The sequence below is a fragment of the Amblyomma americanum genome, chromosome 11 (assembly GCF_052857255.1).
Source record: "Amblyomma americanum isolate KBUSLIRL-KWMA chromosome 11, ASM5285725v1, whole genome shotgun sequence".
NCBI lineage: Eukaryota > Metazoa > Arthropoda > Arachnida > Ixodida > Ixodidae > Amblyomma > Amblyomma americanum.
Window position 1 is genome coordinate 57,385,594 of NC_135507.1, and position 27,538 is coordinate 57,413,131.

Sequence of the window (27,538 nt, forward strand, 5' to 3'; positions counted from 1 at the left end):
CGGCACACGGTAATGCTGCCGTAATTATGCAAGTGTTGAAGAACCACGGTACATAATTTGGTTAGCAAGTGCACAAGCAGCCATGAGCGAAAGGTTGTAGCTGAAAAAGATGAGGTGGAGACGAAAAAAAATTGTAGGCCAAATTGCACATTTTTATTTTCTGTTTCCACCCTTTAGCTCGAGCTTGTACACTTTTAAGATAAATCGAAGCGCAAAATAATTTCGGCGACGAGCCTACGAATTTGAAGTGGCACTGGTTACACTGGGTGTTGAGCATTTAGCCTTGTCGTGGTCGGTGATTTTGGCACCGCACAGGAGGAAGTAGATGAACTCGCAACAGAAAGGCGGTTTTGTAAGGTAGTTCTTTGGCATCCACATGAAGCAACCAGCAGAATCTGGCCCTGGCAGAAGGAAAAGATAATAAAAGAGTACATAATGAGCCAGCCAAAGCTTTCGGAAACAAAAAACCTTCATATATATCACTTTCAAATACATTAAAACCTTTTTTTTAATTTCTCTCGTTTTCTTTAAATCTCAAAAGCTCTAAAGCAGTGTGGTTCCCTGGTTTGTATTTTTTCGAATGACTCAACATGAAATGAGCGATTTGGGTGTCGCTTCCGGAAATCAAAAAGGGCGAGGCTTAAAGTAAAGTGTAATGAAAAAGCTGAGTTACCTACTTTGCGCAAGTATTGTCTATTAGAAGGCGCAGTTACCTATAGAATACATGACTGCGCCATATATATGCCTGAAAGTTGATGCTGGCGCCAAAACGTGAGGCGTCATATGTAGCAGGGAATTCAAGCGGGGTCAAGTGCAGAGATAAAAAATAATGTACGGCTACAATGCCTGCAGTGTATTTAAAGATGTACAAACTTCTAATGAAAAGAGACATTTAAGAACAAGTGATCATTCGCGTAAACGAGTGAAATGAGCTCGAGATTTGGTGATTCCTAGAATTAAACTCTTAGTAGTCAGTGGTTTAATCTTACCATTTTTATTCTTGTGCTGGAGGTGAGTTTGGGGTGGAAAGGGGCAGTAATATATTTTTGCTCGGCAATAGGCCGAGCAAGCACAAGAATAAGCACTAAGTTGATAGCACAAGTGCTGTCTTCGACAAGAGAGCCCTAATTGAGGGCAATGAGACGAAGTAGTACAGGCTCTGTACTCCGGGAGGACCCCTTTGCAGTTGACAAACGAAGCAACGTCTACTTAGCGTCGGGCTAATAGGGTTCTATCCTCTCCGCGTCACCGGGTTTAAAACGCCAGCCTGAGGAGGGACGCGACGCTCCCAGACCAGAAGCACAGTGGGTAGAGCCAGATGCAATGCCAAATAAACGTTGCAATTATTCAGAACGAAATTAATAAACTCCCGCAGTGTTCAGCGTTGGAGGGCACCGGAGAAAAATTAATCGCGCCGACAGACTGTGTGCGAAACGACAAGCAAGACTAGCTGTCGTAAAGTGGGTGTGTATTCTGACTTCCGCTTAATACGAAACCTTGTTTTCAGGTACACCCGATTGGTCCAAACGCTGGAAGGAGATGTAAATTTGCTTACGACAGTGAGCGGCTGTAGGATGTCACTGCTCTCCAGTTGCCGCAGCAAATCGCATTACCCAGGAGCACTCTTCCTCGCAACTAGCCCATTGTGCGGCAGCGGGACATATACGTCCCACTTTCCCTTGAGCAGAAAAAATTTCTCTACAAACACCCATTTGAGGCAGCTCAATGGTAAGTGCTGCCACCTAAAATAGATCGTTGTAAGTTCAAGTAAAATTGTTTTACTTCGACTTGGACAGGTGGCAGTAGTGCCTCAATTTGTTGAATTTTGTAATGTTTTTTAGAAATCTAAATTTTCCGCTCGTTCAGTGCAAAAAAGCTGCCGTTCAAGATGCCAGGTAAGTTGCTATTTGTGTGGTTTTTTAGAGTGATCCTTCCAGATTACAATCATCAAGTGTTTGCATAAATTTGTGCAGTAACTCGAGCTTTAAACGTATCTAAGCACAGTCATAGGTAGAAACGCCAAGTTTTTCGCTAAGCCTACTTGTTATGAATGGTGAAAAAAAATGTTTTTCTTGATTTCGTACGCTTTAATGCATTGCAGGGACCTCGCTTACGCCTGAAGCTGCCTTGGAATTGTTCTTTAGCTTTCCTGGCGACTCTTAGTCCAGTGGCGATGAGGCCGAAAGTAGTGACTGTGATTTCGTGCCTGAGATTGCGCCGGCGGAAAGCAGCCAGGAGAGCGATGACATAGATACACAGCCAGTTAGGAAGCGGAAAAAGTTGCAGAGAAAAAAGAAGAAAATCTAAGAAGCCAGCTGGCACCTCGGAGCTGAGGGATGAAAGTAGCGACGTGTCCGAAGGAGAGGAAGTTGAGCCTAGTTTGTGGGGTACTTCGGAGCCTTCGAACATTGTTAGAAGCCCCAAGATATGGGATCCGCAATTTTCTTCAAAAGCGCCAACAAATGCCGCTGAGGCATTTGCTCTCTACTTCACCGATCATCTTCTCGATGTCATAATAGAGCATACAAATCGGGAGGGTGCCCGAAAGTAAGGACGCAAGTGGTGAGTTCTGAGCATGGAGGAACTAAAGGCATACTTTGGTGTGCTTTTACTGATGAGCGTCTCTCCAAGGCACCATCTCTACCACTACTGGAGCAGAGACGGCTTGTTCCATAGACCCGAAATATCGCGAGTGATGACATTCAGGCGATTTCAGACCATCATGAACAGCCTGCACATCAATGACAGGAGCAAAGAAAAAAATGAGGGGATGAGGGCTATGATGATAGGCTTGCCAAGGTACGTCCGCTCAACGACGCCCTCAACAAATCTTTTCAAGCTGAATATACTCCCTCTTCCCACCAATCTATAGATGAGAGCGTGATTCCCTTCAAAGGCAGGTCCACCGTGAAGCAATCTTTGCCACTCAAACCCATAAAAAGTGGCTACAAAGTGTGGTGTAGGGCATGTTCTAAGACCGGGTACCTGATAGAATTTCAAGTTTAAGAAGGAAAAAACGCAAATCGGCCATCGGGCCTGGGTCTGGGTGAACATGTAGTCCTCTCGCTTTGCAGCAACATACAGCCTGGAAGTCAACTTTATTTTGATAATTACTTCACGTCTACGAGACTGATGGAAGACCTTGCAAGGAAGAGCATCTTTGCAGTGGGGACTGTGCGGGTAAACAGGAAACATCTCCCCGAGGAAATCAAGAAAGACAATAAACTGAAGAAGGGCGACTACATATGGAGATCGAAAGGCCCAGTTACAGCTTAGTGGCGCGACACATAGACCGTCCATGTGCTGTCGAATTTTCACCATCCGGAAGACACTGAGGTTGTCTCACGCAAACTGTCGAATGGATCATCCATCGGCGTCACATGCCCAAAGGCGATTGCTGATTATAACTGCTGGAAGAATGCTGTGGACAAGTTTGATCAAAAGAGAAATTCCTACCGCTCCGATAGACGCTCAAAGAAATCATGGTATAGAATTTTCTATTTTCTTTTTGATGCAGCAATTGCAAACGCATTTTCTATTTTCTTTTTGATGCAGCAATTGCAAACGCATTTATTCAACTCGAAGGAAGCAATGACAATTCCTACATGTATTTCCGCCTCATTCTCGGTCGTCTCTTGATAAATGGGCAGAAATTCAGGGACAACAGCAGTACTCGACCCTATCGACAGCAAAAGAAAGGACAAAAAATGGCCACAAAATGGTTGGTGTCTGCGATGAGCTGAGGTTTGCGGGAACAGACCACAACCCTATGGAGGTTCCCAAGAGGCGTCGGTGTAGGTGGTGTTCTACAGCTGGTAATGAGGTGCGCACAAAGTTCCTCTGCACAACTTGTCAAGTGCCCCTCTGCGCCGCATGTTCTGGGACGTGTCATGCAAAAAACACGGCGAAGTAATCGCAAGTTGTTGCCTTCAAGAGCCAGTGCGACAATGTTTTCCGACTTTTGAAAAGTCGCTCATGAATCAGCGGGACATCTGTGTCCCACTTTTTTTAATAAACTAGTGGCTTGATTTTGATTAAATTTGTTTTATAGTAATTCTTTGCGGTTTATATGCATATACCACAGCCGTTTTATATATTATCGTGTGAAAAATATACATGAACCTACAAAGGGCTATACAAAAGGAAAATTCAGCCATATTCTTACCTGCGCATTATTTACCACACTAAAGAAGTGATCACAAGCTGCATCATTAACCCAGTGGAATTGTGTAAAGGCATACTCTTTTCTGCTCCCTCAAGACAAGAGGTGCACATAAAAAAACCTCAACGCCGCATGGCCTTGCACTAACCGAGTGCGGAAACAGCAGCGGCCGATTACCGATGGTAAATAACAGCTTGTTCTCAGAACACGTCGTCTGACATTTAGCTACAAGGCTAAAGAGAGCAGCAAGGATTTGTGGCGTGTGCTCACTCGATACACAATGCACGTTCGCTGTCATGCTGAGCAAGGAAGTCGCAGTGACGCCTTTGCCGTCTGCCACATCGCTAAACGTAAATTTCGTCTCTGATAGGCCGTCCGTGTAGAAGATAATTTACGTTTTTAACTCTTCTATGCTGGTACTGAAAGAACCTTGAGATGCCACTGTTAAGTTTTTCTGTCTTCCGCAGTTAAATAAATAAAAGGAATTTGGTCAGAAGTCATTGCTGTGTTTCTCTTCACGTAGGGGTTAGGAGACTTCACAGACAAAGGTTTCCGATTTCTGCAATGCAGATGAATATGCTTGCTCACTATCGCCTGAAAACTATATAGCTTGTGAGCTAACTAGCGAGTTCAATGCAGATACACAGCACCGCGGCTAAGTGACGCTGAAAAACCACCTCTGGCATGCCAGACGGTGTGCGAGGTCAGTGCACGTTTCTTTGTGTGTTGTGTTTCTCTTCATGCCCGGGCGTTCAATTATTCCTCGAGTGTTCAATTATTCTGGAGCCCTCCACTAAGGCAACTTTTTGTCCCTTTCTTCTCTAAGTACCTCCTTTATCCCTTCCATTAAGGCGCGGCTCAGGTCTCCGAGGTATATGAGGCAGATACTGCGCCATTTCTTTCCCCAAAAACCAATTTTCAATTATTTTTTTCAATTTTCAAACGTGTTGTTGTTGGGACTCGTCTCTAGCGACTGGCTCATGCTGCCACGCTAGGTATACATGATCATTATACCTGACGATCGGACAGATAATAGGGAGTTTCAGAATAGCTAACGCAGTTTTGCGCACTCTAAACACAATCATCTGGCGGGGAATTAAACTTTATGTTGCACCGTTCAGCGTATACGCAAACGCAGACGCAACGATAAGCCCGGTGATAGTGGCGCCAACTGTTTTTTTCATGCATTGCACAAGTTCTCCAACACGGCGGTGTTTTTTTTTCGTGCTAGGAGCCACCGAGTCGAACGAAATAAAAGACAGACAACGGCTATCGTTCATTCAACTATAGGACTAAGTCAAAGGCCTGTAAATGGTCTGTAACCAGCTGATGCGCCGAAAATTACAGTAACACCGACAAGTTCACTCCGAAGCCAGACGCTTCGCTCTAGATTGAGCCGCTTTGCGGGGTAATTATCTCACTGGGTCCATTTAGCGACTCCTATGAGAACGTATGCTATATGTGCGACGTAACCATCCGGCTTCCTCGACACCTTTCGCTGCATCTGAGCTCGTCTCCTGGCAACGGTTACCCACAATACTGTGATCGAATTAATAGAGGCTCAACGCACCAACCAGTTGCTCCGCCGTATGCTATATGTGCGACGTAACCATCCGGATTCCTCGACACCTTTCGCTGCATCTGAGCTCGTCTCCTGGCAGCGGTTACCCACAATACTGTGATCGAACTAATAGAGGCTCAACGCACCAACCAGTTGCTCCACCGTATGCTATATGTGCGACGTAACCATCCGGCTTCCTCGTCACCTTTCGCTGCATCTGAGCTCGTCTCCTGGCAATGGTTACCCACAATACTGTGATCGAACTAATAGAGGCTCAACGCACCAACCAGTTGCTACGCCGTATGCTATATGTGCGACGTAACCATCCGGCTTCCTCGACACCTTTCGCTGCATCTGAGCTCGTCTCCTGGCAACGGTTACCCACAATACTGTGATCGAACTAATAGAGGCTCAACGCACCAACCAGTTGCTCCGCCGTATGCAATATGTGCGACGTAACCATCCGGCTTCCTCGACACCTTTCGCTGCATCTGAGCTCGTCTCCTGGCAACGGTTACCCACAGTACTGTGATCGAACTAATAGAGGCTCAATGCACCAACCAGTTGCTCCGCCTGAGTCGCACAGACAAGGAAGAGCACCTAATGCGTCTGCTTCTTTTGGGTTCACTGATTTCCTCGGCTGGCGTTTTGGCTAATCGGCTCTGTCCGAAAACGGAGGTTTCGAAAACTACGCAATTCGGAATATGGGCCCTGGCTTGTCCACGTTAGTATAACCAGGAACGCTACGCAGAAGGCAAGTAGCGTGCATCTGTATTACTACAGTGTGGCCGAGTCGGCAGCACCCAAACGAACTCGATACTGACGTCTCGCCAAGTAAAAGCCGCCAGGCACACCTCGGTATCTGCCGTTCTAAAGCGATAGGGCTGGACGGCATAACGTATAAGTCGCTCGGGAATCTGTAAGAGGTCTCCCGCCAGGAAGTCACGAAGCTCTTTAATGACCACTGGCGAGCTGGGACATTCCCTTCAGCCATAGACCCACGCCAGTATCCAAATTATACCCAAACTGGGAAAAGTCCTCATCCTTAAAAACGTACGGATCATCTCCTTAACGAGCTATTCCGGCAAGCTCTTCTAGCATATCATCCTCAGTCGCCTGCAACCGTTCTTAGATATGTCCGGCTTCCTCTTGCCCATTCGATTCAGCTTGCTCTCATATGTTTCAGCGCTGGACGTGTTCACCGCGCTTAAGAGACTGTCTTTTACATAAAGTGCTGCGCAGCCTCTGCGCACGCCACAAGGCCCTGGATTCCCACAGGGATTTTGACACGATAAACCATGAGCACATGTATCGGGACTAAATATGTATTGGGATTCGGTGTCCGTTGTATCTGAGGTGAAAATCCTGGGCCTCCCCATCTACAACACACTAGATGCAACCTATTGCCTCCAGCTTCTGCAAAAAGCGGGCCAGCTGGATTCATCAGACGCGTAACAGCACGCAACCATGGTCTGTTGAAACTCGAGACACTCAATATGATCAATGTATTAATCACTAGCCGCATCACCATATACTGACTCGCCGCTAAGCACAACAGCGGACATCCTAATACGCATCGCCGTAACCTCCGCCCTACTACTTCCACGTTCAATTAGCCCGGCTCGTCTCCTGGCCATGGTTACCCACAATACTGTGATCGAACTAATAGAGGCTCAACGTACTAACCAGTTGCTCCGCCTGAGTCGCACAGACAAGGAACAGCACCTACTGCGTCTGCTTCTTTTGGGTTCACTGATTTCCTCCCCAGGAAGCATTACTCATTTTATAATTCCTCCACGCACGCAGGTTCGCATACACCAGAAGCTCTTCCAACGCAACATGACCTCAACCCTCCATCAGGGGAGGCGGCAAGCTTGAGCGGGCTATTACACCAAGAGGTACAGAGAAGGTTCCAGCATTCACTATGCAGATGAAAGAGAGCAAACCAACCTAGGACTCTTCACGGCAAGCACAGCATACGAAGACGGCACTTTGCGGGCTGCCGCCACTGTCAGAACTCAATTCCAGGCAGAGGCGGCAGGTGCCGCCATCGAGGTTGCGCTGGCCAATCCACTACTGACAAAGAAATCACCGCACAGATTCTCAGGCCGCAGACCGCCGCTACCTACAGAGCACGGTGTCAGCTGCCACCCATCATATTCTCACCACATCCCCCTCTCGCAACCGAGTGGTCATTCCTACGCCGATACCTGGGCATGCCTCGATCCGCGGTAAGCAGCGTGTTCATGCGCTGGCTCGTGAGCTCTCCTCCAGGGGCCGGAAAATCAAGCACCGAACCTCACGCAACAGGCAACATCGGTCATTTCTATTTATCTACGTATCCTCATTCTACGAACAGAGCCGCACGACGCTGCCACCCCCTCTGTACCCTGTCGCCACATTCCAGCTCAACATGGCGACGACAGACAGCATGCTTAATTTCACCTACCCTCCTCTCATGCTATCATCCCAGCTTCCCCCCCCCCCCCACGCACATACATACACTGCTTCACCTGCGGAAATCGCAGCGTGAGGGTGCCGCATATCTTCGAGTTCTCAGTTTTCATTTTTTGAGCGTGATGCTGGGCGCAAATGCGGTAATTACACGCATTTTGCTTTCTGTCTAAGTCGCCTCCCCATCAGGCAGATTTCTGCGAAATGTTCACGTTCAAATTTCTAACCCAGCAGTAATACACGTCCAGCTGTTTAGGAACAGCTGGATCGTACATTTACTGAGCATCTTGCATTCAGTTTTTCTGCAGGGATTTTATGACCAATTTACCATTAGTAAAATCACCAAACGAATATATGGCCTTCTAGCTTGAGTTTAATAATAATTTATCTAAATTTAGTGCAGGCCTAACATACACAATATTTCTAACAATCGTGTGCCATTGAACTAATGGAATATAAAATTTCAGCACAAGTACATCTCATAATTCAGCTCTGACATGATCTACTACAATAAACATTCTGCTGTTCCATTTTCTAGTCCCTCGTGCATACTGTACTTCCACGGAAATTGTCAATTGTGTGGTAAAAGAAAAAACATTACTTCACAAAGAGGCCGATTAATGAGTTTTTTTCTTACCTTGCAATTTCGAATTGCCCAGGATGAGGCACTTTCCATCGCCGTATAATACAGGAAGCTCGTATTTACCAAGCGCAACAAAATCGTTCAAACCGCAACTTGGCAGTAGGCCGTATGTGTAGTCTGTGAAAGGTAAACCAGCTTTTCGCCAGATAAAAATGCACTTTTTTTTAAATGGCTTCATCACTGATAAGCGGTGAGAGCCAAAAGAACAGGCTAACATGGCAGGTGGTAACGACAGGGGCTTTTGGCAGTAGGGTCTATTGCACGCCTTTCCTCCAGCACACTTTGGTGCTTCGTTGCCTTCTATCATGTAATATGACACAGGAAAGCCCAGCGTTTGCCTTCCATAGATGATCAGTGCATAGGCGGGGGCCGTTATGGTGGGTGCTGAGGGGAAAGATAACTGAAAGGCTGGTCTGCGCTAGGGAGAAGATGATGGCTCTGGTGAACGGTGGCCCATATCTGCATATCTATCGGTCACCAGGGAGTCGACTTCGAAAAACTGTGGACGCGCCATAGTGCACTAACAGGGACCGCAGAATTTTTGGGCATCAACCGTCGCCTCTGGGAATTGCATCCTGGACCACGCTTTCGTCTTCCACCCAATATATTTTGTCGTGAAGCAACTTTGCTTTACTACCTTTGGCTCGGTGTTGCAATTACAAAGGAATACACGTTCCGGACTGGGATGGCTGACCGCACTGCTTGTGAAAGACGTGGCTGCAAGGAGACAGTTGTACATCTCCCGTGGGAGTGTCCTGCTTTGGTGGCCGAAAGACGTGCGTTGCGTTGTGCCTTGGAACGCCTCAATCCTCGCCCATTAACAGAGGATAGGATCCTGGGGCCGTGGCCACAGCAATCGACTGCCCTCAAGGCCTACAGGGCACTGTTCAGCTTCCCGAGAGTGACTGGCTTGAGGGACAAGTTGTGACTGTGCCCCTCTCCCCCTCTCTCTTTGCCTTTTCCATTCCCTCATCCCTCCTCTCCAGTGCAGGGTATACCAACCAGAATACCCTTCTGGTTAACATCCCTGTCTTCCCTGTTCCCATTCATGTCTCTCTCTCTTTCTTTGCGTCATTCGGTCTTTGGAGAGGTTGGAGTATTCTGAGCTTCGAGATTGGGTCTTGGAATTATCGTCGGGCTCGATACGGGGCTAGGGGAGAGCCGCAGGACGGTTCTCGACAAGTGAGGCCACAGCTAAGCTGGGTGGGGCGATTCAACAACCTACAGCTTATGACCACAGCCTACGTCGGCCCCGCAGCTATTAGGCAAGACTACTGATGCACGCTATATTTCTACTAAGTGATATGCTACGGCAAGCTATAGAGCAGGACGACAGCATAGATGCCGATGACGCGATACAATAGCCAGCGCCGAAAGACAGGGATCCGTTGGTGTTGTTGATCTAATGTCCGCGCTGTAGCGTCCTTGTTCGGGCTTGAGAAAGTTTTTTTTTTTTTTGGTTGGCTAATTTTTCTTCGAAAGGTGCGTTGTAGCGACGACACGATGGTAACGACTCGGATTAGCCTAGGCCTAGAAAAATCAATGAAACGGAATCCATTAACGAGTTAGCGGTAAGAGGGACAGTAGAGGAATTCAGGATATCACTTGAGAACAGATATATGGCTCTAAATGATGAAGAGGACCTTAATATTCAAGCTATGTAAAATAGTCTCACAGCTATCAGTAGGTGGTAGGTTTGGTTCGGAGGATACCGGCAAGCTATCTCCGGGGACCAAAGATCTGATAGATAAACGCTAAAGCATGAAGGCGTCTAACCCAACAGACGGAGTAGAAATAGCAGAACTATCATAGTTAAGGAATATGTGCAATGTTACTGAAGTAAGAAAGTTATGGGCAGAATCGAGCATGCTCTCAGGAATAGAAGTATCCTAAAGGCGGTGAAAAGGAAACTACATGTAGGCAAAAGTCAGATGTATGCGGTCAGAGACAACGAGTACGATGTAATTAGCAGCGTGGAAAAGGTAGTTAAAGTAACCGAAGAATTCTGCACAAATTTTAACTGGAGCTAATGTAATGAGAACGTAAATGAAGAAGGTAGCATCAGACATCACTGGGGCATCTCGCCAGCAAAGAAAGAGGAAGTAAAGAAAGCCTTAAGAGCAATGCAGAGGGGAAAGCAGGTGGTGGGGATTAGGTAACAGCAGATCTGTTGTAGGACGGAGAGGAGAATGTGCTAGAAAAAGTAGCTACTCTGTATACGCAATGCCTTCTGACCTCGAGCGTACCAGAAGCTTGCAGGAAGGCTAACATAATCTTAATCCACAAGAAAAGGATATGTCAAGGACCTGAAAAATTACGGACCGATCAGCTTATTCTCCGTTGCCTGCAAAGTATTTACTAAGGAAATCGCTAGTAGAGTGAGGACAACCTTAGAATACAATCACCCGAATGATCAGACAGGCTTTCGTAAAGGATACTCGACAATGGACCATATTCACATCATAAATGAGGTGATAGAGAAATGCGCAGAATATCACAAACTCCTATAATAGCCTTCATAGATTACGAAAAAGCATTTGACTTCCTCGAATCCTCAACAGTTATTGCGGCATTGCGGAATCAGGCTGTAGAAGTACCTTATGCTAAAATACTGGAAGATATCTATAATCACTTTAGAGCTACCATAGTCCTCTGAAAGTCAGCAATAAAATTTCAATAACGAACGGCTTCGGGCAGGGAGACACGATCAAACCGGTGCTATTCTCCGCCAGTTTTCAGGCGGTATTCAGAGGCCACGATTGGGAAGAGTTGGGCAAAAAAGTCAATGGAGAATACCTAAGTAATTTGCGATTAAATAATTTTGTTGCATTTCTACGTCACTCAGGAGATGAGCTGCAAATCATGACAAATGAGTTTGACAGGCAGAACAGAACGGTAGGTTTTAAAATAAAGATGCAGAACAGCAATGTGTGACAGCCAAGCAAGGAAGCAGCAGTTCATAATTGGTACCGAGGTGCTGGAAGTGATAAGAGAATACGTCTACTTAGGGCAGGTAGTGACTGCTGAACCGAATCACGAAACCGAAATAACTAGAAGAATAAGAATGGGGTGGAGTGCATATGGCCGGCTCTCTGGGATCATGAGTGACAGTTCACCAATATCCTACAAGAGAAAAGCGTACAACAGCTGTATCTTGCCGATACTAGCCTGCGGGGCAGAAACGTGGAGGCTAACGAAAAGGGTTCAGCTTAAGTTAAGGCAAACGCAGCGAGCTATGGAAAGGAAAATGATAAGTGTAACGTTAAGAGACCGGAAGTGGGCGGAGTGCTTGAGGAAACAAACGCCGGTTAATGACTTCCTAGTCGAAATCAACAGGAAGAAATGGGCTTGGACAGGGCATGTAATGAGAAGGGAAGATAACCGCTGGACCTGAAAGGTAACGGGAGTGGATTCCAACAGAAGGCAAGCATAGCAAGCGGCGGCACAAAGTTAGGTTGCCGGATGAGATTAAGAAATTTTCGGGAATACGACGGCTGCCAGTGCCACAGGACAGGGTTAATTGTAGAGACATTGGAGAGGCCTTTGCCCTGCAGTGGGCGTAGTCAGTATGATGACGATTATGACATTTACACCTTAGAAATGCTGCACGCGAATTGTTAGTGTCGCAAGTAGCTGAGTGAACTTACGTAAGACATGGACGATCAGTGTAGGCGGGTACACTTCTGTAGGTGGTTGCACTTGCAGAGAAATGTTTACAGCAACGCTGTAAAACAATAAGAGAGCACATTAGTCTTAACGTACAGAATGCTTAAGCCGCCTCTCGTGTCTTCTGTGTAATCACACAAAATATGGGTTCAGAGACGATACGAAAAGCTTTTGGTCTGCACAAGTCACAAGGCGGTGGCTTGGGCACACCACCATATGGCGTTTTGTATTACATGCACTTTACAATTGAATTTCATTGATTTAGTCACAATTCGGCCAAAATACCCTATTCGAGGGTGTTAAGTGGGGAAGTTGTAATTTTCAGTGCAATATTATGAAGATCAAGAGGTAGAAAAAGGTAGAACCAAGCGGCCAGTTATAAAAACACGCGACTGAGAACATGATAACGCAAATCTTAGGGCGGGAATAAAATTACAGTATTAAAAAAATGGAGGACAAAGCGTAGTACGTGTAAAAGCACATAAAGGAAGAAAAAGCAAGTGTCAAAATACAAGGAAGACAGAAACAAGAATAAAAATTTTTAAATGCCACCATTACTGCATATCACATAATGCGCTCGTTTGCTGTTCCATTCGATTGTGCGTGGTCTAAATTACTTCGGAAATACAAGACGAGCGCCGCGCCTAATTTTGTGTGGATAGTCGCGACGTGGAAGGAAGGCGGACAGTAAGTGGAAAAATTTTGGTGAAGCGAGGCATGGTGATTAAGTTTATCTAAGATCGTTAGCCGTCAAAATTAACGGTGGTGAGATGTCTTCTAATTCGGCAAAATTACTTAAAATGCTGTGACGTTGGTAGGATGCGAGTAGTCTGAAAAATAAAGATGTGGTGATTTCGGCAGCGGTAAGCAAACATATATTTCTTCCAACTAGTAAAGAATTAAAACTGCACAAGGGTAAAAAATCAGCCTATTCCAGGAATGGCTCGTATGTGATGTGCATAGCAGTTTATTCCGAGTTCTACCGGGCATTTATTACAATTCTCGACTTCGAACACTTTCAACCCGTGTTGTTTTTGAGAAAAAATTAGCCAAATAATCATATAAAGGCGATTATAATGTCTGTTGGTGGGTGTAGTTTTTATTGCCAATGATATAAATGATAGGGGCGAAGCCCTCTACATGGCACTTGGATGCTCCCTCCCTGTGAGGAGGCACCCTAACAAAGCGAAGGATATCCCTTGGAGCGCAATCCTTCTCAAGTCGCTGGAGATGAACCGGCGCTGGTCTTAGGAAACGTTGCGGTCATAAGAGTCTCCTAGTAAGACACCGCCACGGTCGGTGATGGGGGTGTGGGAAGGTGGGGCATGTGATCAGGGTGTGTAGAAAGTCTCCTGGTTTTCCGAAAAGTTTGCATGACGAGGGGAGTTGGTCTGGGTATCGGGTATGTAGTAGTATGGGGTATGGAGCAGTTCGAGTTTGTAGTCGTCGCCAGTGTGCGGCCTGCGCTATGGTGAGGGCTGGGGGTGCGTACTCCCTTCGTTGTTTCCCGTAGTACAAGAGGATATCACGGAAGGAGAGCAGTCGTTCCCCGGCCCGTCGAGGGGGCTCGACTCCTGCTGCCCGGAATGTGAGACCCCGGGCTAAGGAATGAGCCCCCTCGTTGCCAGGGGGGCCGGCATGTGCCGGCGTCCAGATGAGGTTTTTTAGGATGCTGGGGCTGAAGAAGCGTAGGAAACGAGCAGCAGTGCTGGATATGTAGCCATTGGCACAGTTGAGAACGGCAGATTTGTAGTCAGAGAAAATTTTTCGGCAGATGTAGAAATGATAGAAAGCACTATGGCTTTCGGTTCTGCCTCTGTGGTGGAATTGGTGATGATTGAGCTGGAGGTTAGAAGCTTTGCTTGACTGTCGGCTACCGACAAGACCATACGCGAGCCTGACGCATATTCCGCTGCGTCCACATAGACCACCTCATGGCCCTCGCCATGCACTGTTTGTGAAGGTACCGAGCCCTTCCTACTTTGCGGTCCCTTTCTCGCTCAGGGTGCATGTTCTTGGGGATAAGGTGAAGTTGAACAACCAAGTTGACGTAGGCGCGGGCTTAAAGTTAGCGCTGTGCGTGTCTTCTAGTTCGGTCTTTTTGTGCGGTGCTCAACAACGATGCTTTTAGGTCAGAACCAACAAGCACAAGTATGCACCGTATTGCAATATACGAGCGCCGTCGAAACAGTGGTTAAGAGCGTGAGCTCTTACTCATCACGTTGCTCGATTTTTTGAGGTCTACTACCACCTCCCTTCGGCGGAAAATTTCCTAAGTACGACGAATTCAAGATGACGGCCACTATAGTAAATTGATATAGCAACCCAATTGGAGATTGATTGGTGACGTCACTGACGTATCGAATTGGTAATTGACTGATGACATTACTTATATATACAAGATGTCAAATTCGTATTTCAATTGGTGTACTTCACTTTAATCCTATTCATATCAGGCCGCCGCGGTGGCTGAATGGTTATGGCGCTCGGCTGCTGACCCGAAAAAGGCGGGTTCGATCCCGGCCGCCGTGGTCGAATTTCAATGGAGGCGAAATTCTAGACGCCCGTGTACTGTGCGATGTCAGTGCACGTTAAAGAACCCGAGGTGGTCGAAATTTCCGGAGCCCTTCACTAAGGCGTCCCTCATAGCCTGAGTCGCTTTGGGACGTTAAACATTCATAAATCAAATCATTCATATCAATTCTAGTAATCCAAACAGGTAACGCTCGTAACATCAACGTTTTCAAGACGGTTGCGTCATCTTTTTTTTAGCCTTCGCGTTTATATTTCAGTGCGAATGCACTTAGGAGGACTTGGTTGTAGGCCAGTTGGTAGGACATCATGAGGAGCAAAACCGCAAAACAGGACGGGACTGAGGCAGGCGACCACACAGGGTGGTACTGACAACTGAAGATTTATTGAGAAAACAGCAGAGCTTATATGAATCAGTCGTGCGTGTAATCTGGCAGGCCATCGTAAAATGAAGATGAAGCATGAGAAAGCACTTCAACGGCAACCATGATAAAAACCATGACAAAAGGGAAGGACACCGAGCAAGGATGACAGAACTAACCTGCGCAAAACCGTACGAAAACAACGTAGTGAAACACTGACAGAAACGCTAATTCTTTATGAAAAATAGATGAAGAAGGCCTGCTGACACACTTATCTGGCTCCGATCACAGGGTAGCAACAGCCTCGACAATTTCTCTTTTCAACTGCCCCTTTCTTCTTCCTATGATCTCTGTGCAATTCAGCTTAGGATAGCAGTCTTTACAACTGAGATAGTAAACGGGCAGGGCAGATCCGGAGGACCTGCCCAAGAAACGCACATGCTCTTGCAAAGGAATGTTACATTCCTTTGCAAGAGCATGTGCGTTCCTTGGGCAGGTCATGCCACAAACTACACGCGTTGAAGTATGCTTCTCCACCAAATTAAAGAGTTTCGAAAGCTTGCAGGGCGCAGATATGAATACGTCAACGCCAAACCTGCCTGATATCTTCTTAAGATTGTGGGAGATATAATGAAGATATGCTACGACTACATACTTTTTTCGGCTAGCTAGCTCATGGGAAAAGGTGCCTTTTTTGCCGTCTGATGAAGCTTTTTGAGCAACGATTCGGCCACAGAGCTTAAGAGTGAGCTCGGAGAGCCCGCCTTTTTGAGTCACTCAGGTTAAAGATGAAAACTGAGCCGCACTTTGTGATGGCATGATTTCGAAAGCGCGGACCTAAAACATGAAGATGCCAAGGCCCGTTTTACAAGCTTTGAAAAGGATGAGTCGAACGGCAGTAAACATTCCTTCGATCTCGGCTGAAAGCTCAGCAAACATGGTCATGTTGATTAAAATCTAACTTTAAGTCTAAAAACTGGATGTGTACATCTTGCGGAAGCTCCAGGGTAAAATTTACAGAATGTGAACATCCAGAGAACACAGCCAAAAACTCAGCTGCCACGTCAACAAGTACATCATTAGCTGAAAGCTTTAAGATGATCAGAAAATCATCTACGGATCTAAAAACACTAGAAATGAAAGGATGGGTCAACTTGCGTTTGAGCACTCGATCTACATTGGCCGGAAAGATTCCGCACATCAGTGGCGCAGCGCTGGAGCCAATACAGATTCGTTTCCTTTGAACATAAAAAATACCATCAAATGAGAAAATGGTTGAAATTAAGTAGAACCTGAGCAGCTTCAAAAGGGAATCCACTGACACACCACAAGAGGTCTGGAAGTCGACCACGTCGCCAGCTTCGATAAGCTCCCTTACAGCTCTGAAAAGTTCTCCATGGGGAACAGAATAAAATAATCCTTCGACACCAACGAACACCGCACAATTAGCACCAGGTATGGCTGTTTTAGGACTTAAACCAAATGGTTATATCCATACATTTTGAAAGGGTCTTCAGGCGTTCGGTTTTCCAGGTGGGTTTGCAGAAACCTGCTGACTTCGCCCCGCCAACTTCTTATCTCTGTTACAAGCGCCCTGAACGGACAAGCATCCTTATCGGTCTTTGCCGTAAAAAAAGATATTAAGTGCATCAGACTTGTATCCCAACACCTGCTTTTTCAGCATCGGCAGGCTCAGTCCATCAAAAAGAGCAGTTACCTTGCTCTTGAACTTAGAGGGCTTCGGGTTGACAGCCTGGATGCTCCTGGTCACTAAGTTCGATGCTTTTTGCTCGAAAAGGGTCTGTGGCAGTACTGTAAATCTCCCCTCCTTGTCCGACTGGACAAGAGCAAGGCCGTACTCACGAGAATAACCGGCCACTTCTACTAGGACTTTGGAGCTGCCAGACTTCTAAGTAAAATTCCTTTGCAGGCTTCCAACGCTCTCAAGAAGGCAGCATCCTCTCTGCCTTTCTCACATGAACTGTAGGCTCACTTTGATAATACAGTCCACGTCTGGCTGTTGAAACCGAAACAGCACGAGAATGAAATGTGATTATATATTATTTAGTGGTCCTAGGAGAATACCAGGTGGTACTCCATGTATAATAATGCCTTACGCATCATTAAAAACAATAAAGCACGCACCCAAAAGCTAGGTGTCTAGTGTCTATAGTCCTTTGAGTGGGAACTCAGAGAAAGAACAGTTGAGATCCACGGCTGTTTATCTTACGACTCTGTATCAGTGGCGAAATCGGCTGGTGCACTTACTGTGCCCAGACTTTTGGAAAGCACTCACCGATTTCTTCTTTGACGTGCCTTCTATCCCGGTGCTGAAAAAGACTATTTCCGGAAAATTTAAACTCGTTTGTTTGTTTGTTTAGTAGCGCGCAATATTCCTGGAGTACTCTCGATTTTGACATCCATTGTCTGCCGCTTCGCGCTTCAGGCGTGTTTAAACTTCTATGTAGCACGTGCTCGCGCTGGCCTGTGTTGTCGTGACAGACTTTTATTGCCTCGAAAAGAGGTGCAAGGAGGTGTGATTGGACCGACTTTAAGAGGCCAGCCCCCACAAACACTAGGTGAAGGTCCCTAGTACGGGACCCAAGTGGCGTCCGCCGTTACCAGGGCACGCTCAAACAAGGCCTTTTGAGCCTGTAGTTCAGAGCAGCCGAGCAGGGTCGCCTCCCAGTCCTCCCGGGCGGGATTGGAGTGAGGGGAATGGCAGGGTTGGAGGGGCAGGCCCACACCACGTGGCAGATGTCCGAAGACTTATCGGCACAGTGCGGACAGCTGCCCGAGAAAGAAGGTCCGAAGTGTTTGAGAGGTGCCGGGCACATCAAAGTATTAGTATACAGGCGGAGCCGAAGCCCCGCTCCTCCGCCTTTGAAAGGCCTTTACACGGGCTGGGATAAAGGCTGTGGTCAGATTGATGAACTAAAACAATGTCTTTGAAGGAGCAAGCCGGAGGGAATTCCAATTCCTGATCGTCAGGGTCGGAGGAGAATGCTGCGTAAGAGAGCGCGCGGATGGTGGCGTCAGCTGCTTCATTTCCCTCGAGGCCCATGTGAGCAGGAGACCAATGGATATTGCGGTGAGCGGGGTCGCAGGTGTACACGCTGTTTTGGAGAAGGCAGTATTTCGGCCCTGCCTTACGGGTTCCCGCTCTCCTACCACTCCTGTCGTCGTCTCGTCACTTCGTCATTTCACTACAGATGACACGCCTGCGTACGGTTGGTAAGCGGCTAGAACACAAGACATGTCCAACCACAGTCTTCTTAGGCTCCTGGCTTGTTCGTTCTCCAGTTGTTTGTGCGGTGTGGCGTAGGAGTGTCTGCTGAGTTTGTAATAGTCGCAAAGATCTCTGAATGGTGTTCAGCCGCTTCTCGGGTACCTGGTCGTCGGGCCGCTCTGCGTTCGCCCTGTAGTGGACGTCTCGAGCGAGAAGACTCCAGGCGGGCAACTATCCGAACCCACGTTAGCCATACCTCCTAAACATACAAGGCACAGAACACGACAGATGTAAACAATGCTCCCAGCGAGGGACACTAAACGACATAATCTGGCAATGCCCCTATTCAACTGTGGCTGCCGTAAATAATCGTAATGAGGAAGCTTCGGAGTCTCTCCTTCGAAGCTGGAAGAGCAACTCGAAGTCATCCGCCGGACGATCGAGGCCTCGAAGAACCAAGCGGTTGGATACATAGGCCTCTAGGCGCGGTGCCCCCTACACCCTCCCGGGTCCGCGTACCTGAGTTGGGAAGGTAGGGGCGCCTCCTATATGGGTGGACAATAAGGTTTTTTTCTCTATCTCCAACCGCAACCGGCTCTCGCAGGCGAGATGAAAGCGTGGGACTATAAAGCACATTTACTTTATACCAGAGGTGTGGCGTTTGAGATCCATTATTTTGGAGCTGGAGTGGCGCCCACCGTGACTTCTCTGCGAACACTCTAGGCGTATATTGCAAAAAAAAACTTGCTTACGGTGTGTTGATAAGCGTTGCTTGGAGAGTGCGGTAAGTGGTTTTGTTGTCATATTTATATCTCAGATATTTTGACCATACACACATAAGACTTTGAAATAAAGAGTTTTCTCCTGACAATTTGGTGAGGTACACAGGATTACTGTTGTTTACTACCTGGAAGTAAATGAGATCATATAAGATACCACAATCGAGCAAAGCTGCCATGCGGTAAAAACCCTCTTATCCCCTTGCGGCATCTCGTCCTAGTTTTTATTTTTTCGAAGCGTCTAAAGCTGTTTTAATGAAGTCAGTGACCCCGGCTGTATTTGAAACCCCACTAGAGAGAACGATAAGGACATTTCGCGCTTACAAGAAAGGATCTGTTTTCAAAAAGAAGGAATAAATATGGACGTCGTGAAGATCTACCAGCTAGGAAGGGGTGCTTGCTACAGTAACATTTTCACCACGCGGTGGAATGTTTTACTTAAGGATGCTGCAGTTGAGTTTTCGCTCAGGAAATATCTTTCAATGATAACGAAAATATTTGGAGAATTGTGTGCTTTATAAGATTAGAAACGCAATTCCGTGTGAGTGGAAATGTGCGCCATACCTGAACTCTTGAACTTTTCACCCATTATGCTTTTGTTTTTATATACATATGGTTCAAATAAAGGCACAGAAATTTTCAGATTTTTGTTCCTAGTAACCAACAATGCGCGTTGGAAACGAGCTATGGCCACGTGACCAACTGTCCTTTATGCTTTGTACATTGGGTTCGGAAGTTCAGAGTCAAGAAATTTCTTAGTCACCTTTCCCAAGACCTGATACATCCTCTGTTTGTAGAGCGCGGACATTCTTGTCAACGCAAATACCCGCCGCGGTGGCTCAGTGGTTAGGAAACTCTCCTACTGATCCGAGTTTCCAGGTTCGAACCTGACCGCGGCGGCTGAGTTTCGATGGAGGTGAAAAGCTAAGGCGCCCGTTTACTGTGCGATGTCAGTGCACGTTAAAGATGCCCAGGTGGTCGAAATTATTCCGGAGCCCTCCATTACTGCACTTCTATCTTCCTTTCTTCTTTCACTCCCTCCTTTATTCCTTCCATCACGGTGCGGTTCAGCTGTCCGCCGATATGTGTGACAGATACTATGCTATTTCTGTTCCCTAAAGACCATAATAATAATAATAATTGGTTTTTGGGGGGAAGGAAATGGCGCAGTATCCGTCTCATATATCGTTGGACACCTGAACCGCACCATAAGGGAAGGGATAAGAGAGGGAGTGAAAGAAGAAAGGAAGAAAGAGGTGCCGTAGTGGAGGGCTCCGGAATAATTTCGACCACCTGGGGGTCCTTAAAGTGCACTGACATCGCACAGTACACAAGTACATGGGCGTCTTAGCGTTTCGCCTCCAGCGAGACGCCGCCGCCGCGGTCGGTTTTGATACCGGGTACCCCCCGGATCAGTAGCCGAGCGGCCTAACCAGTGAGCGACCGCGGCGGGAGTAACGTGTTCGGGTCTAGGATAAATGCTACTTTTTCGTGTGCGTTGTCTTATAGGCACTATGATGAACGTTATGAAGGAAGCCAAGCTTTTGACTTACGTGATGTTTATACTCCCGATCGTGGAATATGGCTCATTCCATCCCAAACATATCAGAGCTTGCGCTCAACCCACTTCGATCTTCTCGATAAAATTTGTCACCCTGTATTGAGCCGGCTAAAGTATTACCCTTAATAACTTAAATGTAAAAAGGTTCTGGTCATGGGACGGCATTTAAAATTTCTCAAAGGAATGGAAATGTTGCTGTAAGGAAAAATTTACAAAAAATCAAATATTTTACTTTTGAGCTTCATAAGTTTTACAAGTACTGAATATGCATTGTAGTTTTATTCGCACAGCAAAAAATTTGGAGCGCAGATTTTTAGTGTTACTTTGTAATAACTTTTTTTTCAAAAACACCGTGTCTGCAATTTTTCTTACTCTTTCGAGACATTTGCGAGCAACACATCTTTTGCCGTCTCTTTATAGTATGTACTAACTGACTGAATGGTTAAATTATAATGGAACACACAGTATACTTCAGAACAAATGGCGAACTTAAAAAAAAGTGTGCTGTGCAGCGTTTTCGGCCATAAATTTCGTACAGAGGCGTGCCTAGTAAAAATATAAATTGTAGCTCAATTCGTAACTAGTTGCATTGAAATTTTGCTCAGCGATTTTTATCGGGCGCTTTTTTGTTTTAAGCGAGAAAAAAATTTGAGGTTCAGCGCTGCAATTCAAGCCATGGTTGCCCCGTACCGCCACTTCACTGCTCGGCATGCTTTTTCCGGTTTCCGAGACTGATACGCTGCCAGGGAAGCGCGCTGCAGCTAAGATTAAAGAGATAAGAGTGCTCCAGGGGGGCTCTGTGTCCTCAACGAAGCCTGCGTATTAGCCGGCTGGAAAATCAAAATCGATCCACGGTGCCATGACTGCTGTCGCGACGGCTTAATCGCAGTGGCTTATTACGTATGACGTAGAGAAACGAAATTCTCTGGTCACCACTGCTACATGGGCCGATCGCTAGGCAGCGTAGAAGTGGTGTTGTGATAGCGGCAGCAAGGTAGCTTTAGTAGGCTGCGCGCTGTGTACGTAAGACGTCAGCTACTTCGTGGCTTCGGCAGTGGCTGTGGAACCTGTGCAAGCAAGTGAATCTGTGGCCTTTGAAAATTGTCATGGAGGTGAGCCACCACATTTCAGTTATTCTCCAGCTATAAGCGTAATTTAGACCATACATTAAACGGGAATTCATGAGGTTATGCTCCTCGCGAGGCGACGTATGGTGGCGCGCGTGCGCCGCTGGCACTTATCTGCAACACGCCACGAAACGAAGAACCTTGGAAATAGAACAGTGCGTTTTCTTTGTAGCATACGTTGCTACCGTTTCAACATTCAGTCGTCTCCGCATTTTAAAGAATGTATGACCCCCCTAGAACCCCGTGGGGGTTGATAATCAATGATGAAGATCCTTCTATGATAATACACAAAGGGTGTATTATTTAAGGTGTTGATACTTTTGATAACTGGCAGAGATATCGGCCACAACAACTTTTCTCTAGACACAGCATTGGTTGACTGTTTATGGTGCTCAGCTGCTGACCCTGCACAAGTGGGTTCGATCCTGGCCCGACACAGAAATGTAAGTGGCGTTACGGTCGTGGTCTGCAGTGCAGCGGCGGCACGGTGCAGCCATGGCTCGAGGTGCAGTGCTGAATTTACAAAAAAAAATATTCCCGCTTAAAACAAAAAAAGGCTCCGAAACAAACGCTGAGCAAAGTTTTAATGCCACTAGGTTTTTTTTCAGCTACAATTTATATTTAACCAAGAACGCCTCTGTGCGAAAGTTATGCACGAAAACGCTGCACAGAACACATTTTTAGGTTGGAAATTTTTTCTGAATTAAGCTGTGTTGTATCAAACTTTAAATTCACTGAGATAGTACATATTATAGAGAAGCGGAAAAACATGTGATGTGGCTCACCAAAGTCGGAGAAGAGTTTTAAAAAATTACAAAAACGGTGTTTCTTTTTGGAAAAAATAGAGACATAAAGCAACAAAAAGCTTTCCTCTACAAACGTTTTGCTGTGCGAATAAAACTCACAATGCATGATCATTAACTCTAGGAACTTTTCAACCGCAACAGTCAAATATTTGATCTTTTTGTAAATATTTTATTGAGACCAACTTTTCCACTCCTGTGTTAAATTCGAAGGGCTGTCGCATGACCAGGAAATTTTTTTCGCCAAAGTTATTCAGGATGATTATTTTAGCCTTTTCAATAAAGAGTCACAAACTTTATTGAAAAGATCAGAGGGGGTTGAGTGGAAACTCTGGTACGTTTGGCATGGAATGACCCTCGTGCGAAAGTGGCGTGGTTTCCGTTCAGCCGAAAACCATATGTCGACGCCTGAAGCTTTCCAGCGAAAGGCCGCGGGTTTTATCTGCAAGAGATATCGGCGCACCGAATCGCCGACGCAGACGGACGGACGGACGCACCAATCTTTCTGCTGTGGTGGTGGTATAGATAACAGAATAAAAGTACCGCGTGTGAGCCGCGCGGTGACCTTAACATGTCCCCGGCCTCAGTGGGGAATGTGGCTAGGCCAAGCGTTGCACTCCCGATGGCGGCGTCATTGCAGGAGCAGCACAGGCAATCTTTGACCTTACATTAGACGGTGGCAGGACTGTGGACTTTGAGAATGTAGGGCTCCTATTCGACTTGGTGAAGAGCGAGAAATCTGGGAGTTACCATACACTGTGCGCACATGGATGGACGGACGGATGGACGGATGGATGGATGAACGGACGGACGGACGGACGGACGGACGGACGGACGGACGGACGGATGGACGGATGGATGGATGAACGGACGGACGGACGGATGGACGGAGGTATGAACGAATGGATGGATGGATCGATGGATGGACGGACGGACGGGTGGACGGGTGGATGGAGGAATGGATGGATGGATGGACGGAAGGACGGACGGACGGACGGTGGACGGGTGGATGGATGGATGGACGGACGGATGGATAGATGGATGGATGGGTGGATGAATGAATGGATGGATTGATGGACGGACGGACGGACGGAAGGACGGAGGGATGGACGGATGGACGGACGGATGGACGGACGGACGGGTGGATGGATGGATGGACGGACGGATGGACGGATGGATGGATGGAAGCATGGACAGATGGATGGACGGACGGGTGGACGGGTGGATGGATGGATGGGGCTGAACCCTTTAAATGGGGTGGTGGCTCAGTCCACCTAGTCATGACTTTGAAATTTTACTCTTGTCTTGATTTTAGGCGCCAATGAGACAACCTTCACTTGGTTACTTCTACCCGCTTAAAATCAACTTTTCGTTCAATGTCCTTAAACCCCAATGGAGACCTAGTCCTACAGCGACCTCAGTGGCAGCATTCCGCACTTCACCAACGAAACGACCAGAGTCTGTTAAGGACGAACGCGCACCTAACTTTAAGAATGGAACTTTAAGAACGTGCACATGGCTTTAAACTGAGTCTGATCAGAACAGCGTAAAATTTGCAGAGTTTACGATTCATACGTAGATCGGGACATTCATTGAGAGCCAGCGTAAATAACAATATATTTAAACCTTTGCATTTTTCTAAGTCACTTCATTATTAGTAAGGATAAAGTGCCCACCCACTGTAAGACTGCCACCGCGCCTTTCATCATAGCTACCCGTAAGCCCTATGAAGACACGTATTTTCTATAGCTCCAGCAGTGCGCGGATGCTCGTTCGTCAAAGTGTAGAGTGAATATAGTATTGAGCCTCGTCAAAATTGATAGACAGTATTAATTATCTCTGGCTGGCTTGCATTTTTGTTTTGCTATTAACGTTTTTGCTATTATCAAAAGCGCTCCCCATTGATTTTCTATGACAGTTTTAGCTGCTGGATGCGAACTATGAAAAACTTTAAGAGACTCTTAAACATTTTGCTACACATTTAGCTACAATGAACCATTACTTTCAATATTTCTGTACCAGTGCTTTACTGTTTTTTCTATATTCAAAAATGTTTGTCTGAAAATGCTGGACAAAAAGCCTCCGAGCAGCTCTATGAACCTTTGGGCGCTGTCTGGCCATCGTGCGTCCCACCCGAACCGCATGGTACGTTCAAAAAGTAGTCACGTGATCGCAGAAAGCAGTCACGTGCCCCATGGGACGTGCGTTCAGCAGGTCACGTCTTAAAACTTTCCCGGGATATCTGAAGAATCAGACGGGGATGAGTAGAAAAAAAATGTTCACGTATCTACAGCGCGTTCCTTAGCAAGCACGTATGATAACATGGCAATTATAGTGACTGACGTCAGAAAGACTAATGACAGGAAGTCTTTTACCTATTCCGCATGCTTTCTTCCAACTTCAGCGCCCCAAAACTAACGAGCATGTTAGAACTGGGGAGTAGACGAGGTGGCAGTGATTCCCAGAAAAGGAAAGACGACAATAGGATAATAACATGGGCAGCACTTTTCATGCTTTCTGTTCAGGCCTCCTCGTCTCTTCATTGCTGCTTACTCATAAAAAGAAACACCTGCTCGACTGCTGCGAACAGACATCACTTGTTTCGAAATATGGCTCTGAGTAGCGTTTACATTCCATGGGTTTACACGTTGCAGAAGAGCCTTTATCTCTTGAGGCATTTCCGAAGAGCCCTGGCCGACTTGAATTCCGCCTCTTGCATAGGTCATCCCAGCCAGCACGCAGATCACGATAACTCCAAGTTTCTCCATCCCGTCGTTCCTGATTTCTTGCTGGGTTCCTTCTGTGAGTCTGCGTACGGCCTCCGGGTTGCCTTTTAGACAAACACCGACCTCTGACGTCAGCAACATGCTTTCACGGTTCTGCTTTTAAACGAGTTTTTGCAGCTGGGCAAACAAGACTTAAAATGCGTGTGGAGAGAATCTTTGAAAGCGGTTCCCTCATTACCACTCAACAGCCGTCAGTACAGAGTCGAAGATAATGTCAGAGTATGAAAGCCATTGTGATACCGATATTTGTCTTGCCGTGGTGGATACACCGACCCTTGGGGACACCAGCTGCGTATGTAGTGCGTCAAAATTTATGTCATCAGAAGTCTGAAAAACACTTGAGTTCTCAAGGCATTTATGAAGGAGTGCATTTGCTACCATCTGGCAAGTCTATCACAGCGAAGAATCTGAAAGTATGCGACGTAAATTCGAACCCCATGTTTTCGAAACGGCTTGATAAACGGAAGTTTGTGACGTCCGACAGAATTTTAACAATCTTAGGGATATAAAATCATCTCAGAGTTTATTGTGATTTTTACAATAACGCGGGAGAGCAAGAAGTTCAGTAACCGTCAACGGCTGACTGATGGGGAGAAGTATGACAGCAAAAGAGCTAAACGGGCGAGTTGGTGGCACATACTGAAAGGCAAACAGCGCTATTACGAATACCGGAGCAGAAGAAAAACAGGACGAGCGCTGTCCTGTTTTTCTTCTGCTCCGGTATTCGTATTTGCGCTGTTTGTCTTTCATTGAGAAGTATGAGCTCAAGCAACCCAACTGCCAGTTCCGCAGCTGGGCGAAGCTTGTTATGCTTATGAACCTCAATTTTTTTTAAACGAAAAGCAAAATGCCGAGAAACCACTTAGCCAAAATTTGAATCCATCCTATGTGAAATTGGTGGCCAATAATGCACGAAGTGCTAAACTTCTGATTTTTAAGCACATTGATAAAATCGTTAAAGCTCTAGCGCTCAAGATTCCGCTAAGGTATATTCAACTCAGAAAAGCTAGCGACCTTTTGCGATCCTTTGATTAGTCGGAATTGTGTGGACTAATTGGAGGTCACTAACTGCGCTGAAGCTTGAAAACCGATTTATGATAAAAATACGGATGCCTACTACGACTACTTTCAGCCATTTATGTTTATGATCGCTAAAAATGCTCGAAAGCCAAGGCTAACCATTCTTTGCTAACGTTCATTAATAGTCAACATCAACTGTAGACTGTATTTGCGGACTAGAAACCTTGAAAGATTTGAAACATGTACACATTAGGTAAATACTGTCAACAAATGTATATGTACAGCCAAAAGGCGTTTTCACAATCTGTATACTTCACCGAGAGGATGATTATAACACGTGTAGGAATTTTGAATTTTCTAGCCGAGCAACCACCCAATCCAGTTTCAAAAGTAAGTAAATCTAACGTTGGATTAACCAATAATAATCGAGCCTGTGCGCTTAGCGAGTATTTGTGACACACGACGCATTCGCGAAGAAAAAATACTAATTACTGTTACATTAAGCCAAGAAACTGACACAATACGTTTTAAAAAACAAGTCACAACGATGAATGTTTTGCCGAGTTTGCGTCAGTCAGCAACACCTGCTACATGCACCACTCTTGTACCTGCATGGAATCAAATACCGCTTGCTGTGATCAGGCGTGTTCCAGTTTAAGATGCAATCTGCAAAAGTTATCGTTATCTGCAAAAACAGGCAAGAGAGATGATCTATCAAATTATTATCGTATTTAAAGTATTCCTACATGTTCTGAAGGATTCTGAATAGTAATTCTTCAGTGCTTGGTAGCTTTTGTTCACAAGTACCAAACCATAACTCTGGCGTAGTATGGATGACAGAAAAAAAAATCAA

At 46.2% G+C, this 27,538-nt stretch overlaps 1 protein-coding gene across 1 annotated transcript; it reads right to left on the reverse strand.

Moving 5' to 3' along the window:
• Positions 1–194: 194 nt before the first annotated feature.
• LOC144110496 (uncharacterized) lies at positions 195–25,817 on the reverse strand. Its single transcript, XM_077643457.1, has 5 exons — positions 25,510–25,817; positions 19,362–19,516; positions 12,468–12,544; positions 8,815–8,937; positions 195–401 (listed from the first exon to the last, which is right to left on the reverse strand). The coding sequence occupies exons 1-5, from the start codon at positions 25,744–25,746 to the stop codon at positions 235–237; spliced, it is 759 nt and encodes a 252-aa protein (XP_077499583.1). The 5' UTR covers positions 25,747–25,817; the 3' UTR covers positions 195–234.
• Between the last annotated feature and the right edge of the window lie 1,721 nt (positions 25,818–27,538).